Below are 5,873 nucleotides of genomic sequence, written 5' to 3' on the forward strand. Positions count from 1 at the left end.
ATGCTAATTCACAATTCACAAATGCTTTGATCTATCATGATAATTATGTCTAGGATGAAAAATCACTTACCATGTCTTACCTGGTAGAGGTCTCTCGAATAAACAATTTGACTTTAAATGAATGACCCAGTGTCCATGCAGGAATAATCTCACAGCTTCCCACTCTCCATCAGAACTGTTTACCTGTCAGGTCCATGAGATGTCACTGCAGTCAGCCCTGTGTGTCACTACTGGATGTCACATGATGTATGGTGTCTTGTCAGATGTCACAGGGGGATGTCACGGCAGTAGAGTGAATGGTGTCGTGATCACGTGCGTAGAGGAGGAGGGGCATACTGCTGGGAATCAATTCATGGAAATGAATGAAGTCACGAGTTCCATACATGCACAGGAAGTGAGTCAGAGGAGGTGAGCAGACAATGATGTTTCGACAAAGCAAATGAAGCGTCTGTGGCTTGGAGTGAGGACAGGATCTTTCTACCATTTCATATGAAGGTTATACACGGTTATATGACGGTTATACACTATTGAAAATCGAACAAAACATTTATATTAGAGATGAGTTAATTTATGTTAGTGACTGTAAGACTGTAAGAATGTCATGAAATCCTATCAAATACACAATGTAGTTTGTAACATACATAAGCAACTGAGATAATCATAACCAATTAAAGAAAATGTAGGTTGCAAAGGATGGATGGATTGCCATAAAAGACTGTTAGCATCACCTCCCTGTGGTAGTATAGGTTGGAAATGAGACAGTGAGTCTCTCACCCACCTGTGAGTCATGCAACACACCACAAGCATTCTCAAGGTCTATTTCCAGCACCACGATCCTGCCCTATCTCTCCCACCAGCCTTTTAAACTCATTCTAAATAAAAAGGATGACTTCAGTTGCTTCCTTTCAAATGGGCTCTTCCTGTTTGGTTATGCTCTCTTTGATAAACAGATCTTATATAAGATAATGGTGGTTTGGTATACACAGTAAATTACAGTAATGAAGGTATTAAAAATTGCAGTCAGGGGTGTACTAGATGATCATAAAACAACAATCCTCACCAGTAGTGAGCTGCGGATTATTCAAGTTTATTATGTTTTTTGAAAAATAGACATGTATGGACAGAAATATCTTGACTCTTTTTTTCGCTTCTCTCTCAGTAGGATCCATCGATAGCAGGCCCTACAATTCCCTGCATTTGACTATTTGCAATATTTTGATCTGTGTTTAGAACATAGGGCTCAATGTACTCCAAGAAAATCAATTTTGGTATTCACAACATGGCACTATACTGGTCACAGTATCAACACATCAACCACCAATTGATCACTCAGAGGTTATTGTTAAAATCAGTGTCCGTGACTTTGCTGTTAGTAAGTACTGTATTTCTCATTTTGTTTGCAGCTTTATGTCAAGCAGGTGTTTTTATAGCTTGATATTTTGTCATTTGTTCTCTATATGTGATGTCTTTGTTCTTATGTTTTTTTTCACACCAAGCCTGTGGATACAGGATGAGTTCAGATGATGTCACTCACAACTATAAAAATAAGAGGGAGGAACAGAGAGGTCAGCGGTGTTTTATCAATTAGAAGGTCAGCTTACGAGATCAGACAATTGCAGTAACCACCTCTGAAATGGCTCGTTCAGATGTATGAATATCAACAGCTAGATAGTCAACATTAAAGAAACTTAGAACATAATGGTACAGTATACAGCACATCATAAACATGTCAGCAGTTAGCCCCTCTGTGCTTAAATATGTGCTATTGCATTATGTTACACTGAATTATGTTACATTGAATAGTGGACTCTTTTTTTTTTCTTTTTTTACAATTTTTAAGAAGCTTTAAAACAATTTTTACCATGTAGACTGTAAAATCTGCTAAAAACCTGAGATATCTACAATATGAATATGATTATGAATATGATACCAATTCAACAAAAAACATCCTGTAATGACTGGATAACTCACAAAACAATATCTTCTATAGCACAAGACAGAATGGTGCCACAGACAGCTATTGTTGCTCATCAAAATTGTGAAATTGTCATATGGAATAAGATACAGCAGTAGAGTAATTTTACATATCATCTGTTTTATCTGATATCCTCAACAGCTGAATATTCAGTAGCTTTGTCATTCTGTCTTGTATCTATCGATTTGATCATGTGATTTACAGCATGGCACAGGGTTGTAAGCCAAGGTAGTTGGCTGTCCTTACGAGATGTCTAATCTGTTTGTTAACATCTCTAAAATGTTTTATCGTGCAATGGATTCAGTTGAAACGTTTAAAAATACCTAAGTACATAAGTACATAAAGCCACAAACTAACTGCAAGGACAATCCAGTTGTTATTGTGCGATTGTGGAACACCAATCCTCTCCTTAAAAAAGGTTTACTTTCTTGTTCTCTACGTTGCCATATTGAAAGTTACAATGAGCTTCTCTTCTCTCTTTGATGTGAGTAGGAAATGAGAATCAAGCATGTGCAACATCAAACAACACAGCTGTTGCCATTTAAACTGTTGCAATTATAGAGTAGTTAAGAGCAATTGATTGATTGATAGGGCGAAACAAAGTGTTTTTTTTTACAAAGACATCATTCTTTCATTCCTAACGATGGCACTCGTGAATCCAGTCAAAATGGAATCCTACAGTTGACCCTCACTAACACAGCCTAGATGAAGAGTGCTGTGATTCATACTCCCAGCATTTATGTACAGTACTGTATACGGGGGGGTTGTTTATGGACAAATCTAATCACGTAAGCTGACCTTAAAAAGTGGGACACACATCATCACTTCAGGTTGGCTGTCAGGTCTCCGAGTTAGGCTGGACACTCTGCACTTTAGACAGTGTGACTGGGATCTTACACTCTCCTGGGGTGGGGGCCCTGGTGATTGGGTGGACTGTAGCCTGCAGGTCAGCCAACCTCTCTTTAAACTTCTGTTGCAGATACAGCTCCTCCTTGGAGTAGCTCTTGGCGAAGGCAGACAGCAGGAGGCCCACGGCCATCATGCTACCTCCCACACAGAACAGCACAGCTCCAGACAGCTTGCAGACATCCAGGGCACGGTTGAAGTACACTGCGTGGCTATCCACAAACAGGAGCTCATCTTCCCCGAAGGCTTCGATCTTAGTTGGGGTGGCGTAGCCCACTAGCAGCACAATGAGGCCTGTAGCCAGGATCAGGGTTCCACACGCGAGACAGACCTGAGAGAGGAGGAAAACTGGCTAGCAAGAGGCTAGAGATAATGGTATGCCACTCCCAAAATCATAATCATACAGTAAAATATATCATTTCAAGAAAGTAATTGATTCCATGGTACTGTAAGTAAGTAGTAAGTATTTTTTTAACACAACACTTGCCAGACCATGGCATGATATGGTATCATCTTACCTTCCAGAGGACAGAGCTCCACCTGCTTGGCGATCTCTGAATCTGAAAATCTTCATCACGTTCCCAGATCGAGGCTGTGCACTCCTCGTAAAACTGGTGCAGATAGGAACGCACCCCATAACGCTGGTAGTTGCTGTTGACTGTGCCCTGCGTTTGCTCAGCATACTCCGACCCACATAACTCTGAGCAAGTAGTCATCCTTCACATGCAGAGGACACTCGGGGGTCACTTCATCTGGTGGTGCCTATAACCATTGCCACAAACAAGGTTCAAGAACATTGTGTTACATTGAATTGTACACAGTGTAAGAAGCACAGAGAGAGGATGCTGCAAGAATACGGAGATGACTGATGATCTGTCAGATATCAGTGTGCTTCTCATCATGAATTTCTACATCTGCTCCTGTTCAGTTTAACAGGCTGTTTCCTGAATGAGAGAGATCTATTAAAAACATGCCTTAATGGCCTGTGGTCACCTATGGGTTCCTTTTAGCTGGTCGGCCAGATACATTATGCAGCTGTGGTAACTGTGTTCAGCTGTGGTAACTGTGAGTTTGTGTTCTCTTGTGATAATCCAAAAGTGTGTTTAAGTACTGTAGCAAAGGATTGTACTAATGCAGCAACAACAACAATGCATAAATAATTAAACCAAGAAACACATTTTATGCAGTGAACTGTTACAGATGGTGTCCAACTATAGGGACTAACACAACAGCACAGTCTAACCTGCTGTCTTGCCATTGGCATACCCAAGAGAATCAGCCATTGTCTGTGTGATTCTGTTTAACTTGTGGGAAACACCAGCTTCCTTTTATCTCCCCATTGACTCTAACAGTGTGGTGCGGTGGAATATAAAGGGATGGTTTCCATCCTATCGATGGAGCAGATGTGTTAATATGGTTGAGGGAGGCATTCAGTGCCCCATAAACGCTTAGCCAAAAACAACAATAGAGGCTGCAACATCATCAAACGAGTATGGCTGAGTCCCCATACAGAGAAGCATGAGGGTACAGTGTGTATACAGGCCTACAGCCAATTGTATTGTGTACTAGGAGGCATCTTGCTTCCTGTGGAACATGGTAATTACATTGCTGCTAAATGTGTACCAGCTGAGGGTAATTGGGAGATGACTCAGCCATCTTGCTATTTGAATGAATAATGAGTTCCAAACTGTAGCTTGTTGTCATTGTTTAATTATTTGTGTGTGGAAAATAATCATTCATCATCCATCATTATGGGAAAATGAAAACAATGAGAAATTAGAAATATGATATTACACTATATTATTTTCTCATCGAAATGTTGACATTCATGTCATGAGATGCATGAACATAATGTTATATTGGTCTAAACACCGACAAACAAAATACAATGCATGTTATGCAAAATTATCCACGATAAGACAACGTCGTTTTAGTAAACAAACGGAATCCACAAGGTTATTCCATTTCGTATAAATTATGTAATCACGTGGTCAAGACACCTGCTCTTGTTTTGAGAACATGCATGTTTTGACAGCGTATTTTCACCCATTGACGAATCTAGGAATTTCATTATTATAAAAAAACAATTATGGAACCAACATAACTTCAATCATTTTAAATGTAGGAGACTATTTGATAAACAAGAAGGAATGTCATTATAGAGAGCTGTCCATGGTGCTGAATGTATACCATCGGTAGCGGCATGGACGTAATACATGACGCCATACTGAAACAAGACGTCCTTCGTCTTCACAGACCTTTCACAGACGCAAATAGACCACATGCTTATTATCTAACATATATAACAATCAAGCCACATAAACTTCTACATGTTTCTCATCCGTAATCCTATCATCATCGTAGAATACGGCTCTGGAACATATTCCCAGCACAGGTGTTATGAAAGTTCAGAGTGGAAAGTCAATGTTTATTTCCTAAGGTGTTGATCTCATGACACTTCTGCCATATTCCATCAAAAATAAACAATGACATCGACGAATTACACTCTAAAGGTTGACACCATAGGTCAAGACATTTCCTCATGTTAAATGTACAGATTATAGTTTGCAACATGATATTACCATTCTGTAATTCGGATAGATACATGCGTGTCATTTCTATCTTAAAAATTTCAACACAATATCCATTGCATATAAGGGAGAAATACCTGTCATAACCAGCTTGGAGAGTGATCATTCGGTGCTGTTCCTTCACTTCGATCCCATCACTCTACGCTTCTCATCTCCGGCTATCGATGATTCAGACTCTCACACTGGCCACTGCGCAGGCGCCAGATCCATTTCGATTCAATGGGTTGGTGGTTGTGACTAAAGTTGGTGAGTTATCAATTCAGTTTTGATATGGCGTGTTTTCAAGGTCATACACTTAGCACTGTATCGGGTCGGATAAGGTGACAATTAATGTATATGTAATTCATCACTGGCAATTAAAATGCAATATAGATATCATATCAAATATAAAACGAGCGATT

General features: G+C 39.7%; 1 protein-coding gene across 1 annotated transcript; it reads right to left on the reverse strand.

Moving 5' to 3' along the window:
• Positions 1-2,193: 2,193 nt before the first annotated feature.
• nrsn1 (neurensin 1) lies at positions 2,194-5,635 on the reverse strand. The gene is made up of 3 exons (XM_083679741.1): positions 5,550-5,635; positions 3,400-3,643; positions 2,194-3,212 (listed from the first exon to the last, which is right to left on the reverse strand). The coding sequence occupies exons 2-3, from the start codon at positions 3,595-3,597 to the stop codon at positions 2,814-2,816; spliced, it is 597 nt and encodes a 198-aa protein (XP_083535867.1). The 5' UTR covers positions 3,598-3,643; positions 5,550-5,635; the 3' UTR covers positions 2,194-2,813.
• Between the last annotated feature and the right edge of the window lie 238 nt (positions 5,636-5,873).

The sequence above is a fragment of the Argentina silus genome (genome assembly GCF_951799395.1).
Source record: "Argentina silus genome assembly, chromosome: 10".
NCBI lineage: Eukaryota > Metazoa > Chordata > Actinopteri > Argentiniformes > Argentinidae > Argentina > Argentina silus.

What these genes read in the sequence shown, in the direction of transcription:
- nrsn1 (XM_083679741.1), bottom strand. Translation starts at nt 3,597, where the DNA reads ATGACTACTTGCTCAGAGTTATGTGGGTCGGAGTATGCTGAGCAAACG. An exon ending in GGAGCTCTGTCCTCTGGAAG is followed by an intron (nt 3,213 to 3,399) that starts GTAAGATGATAC and finishes CTCCTCTCTCAG; the next exon opens with GTCTGTCTCGCGTGTGGAAC.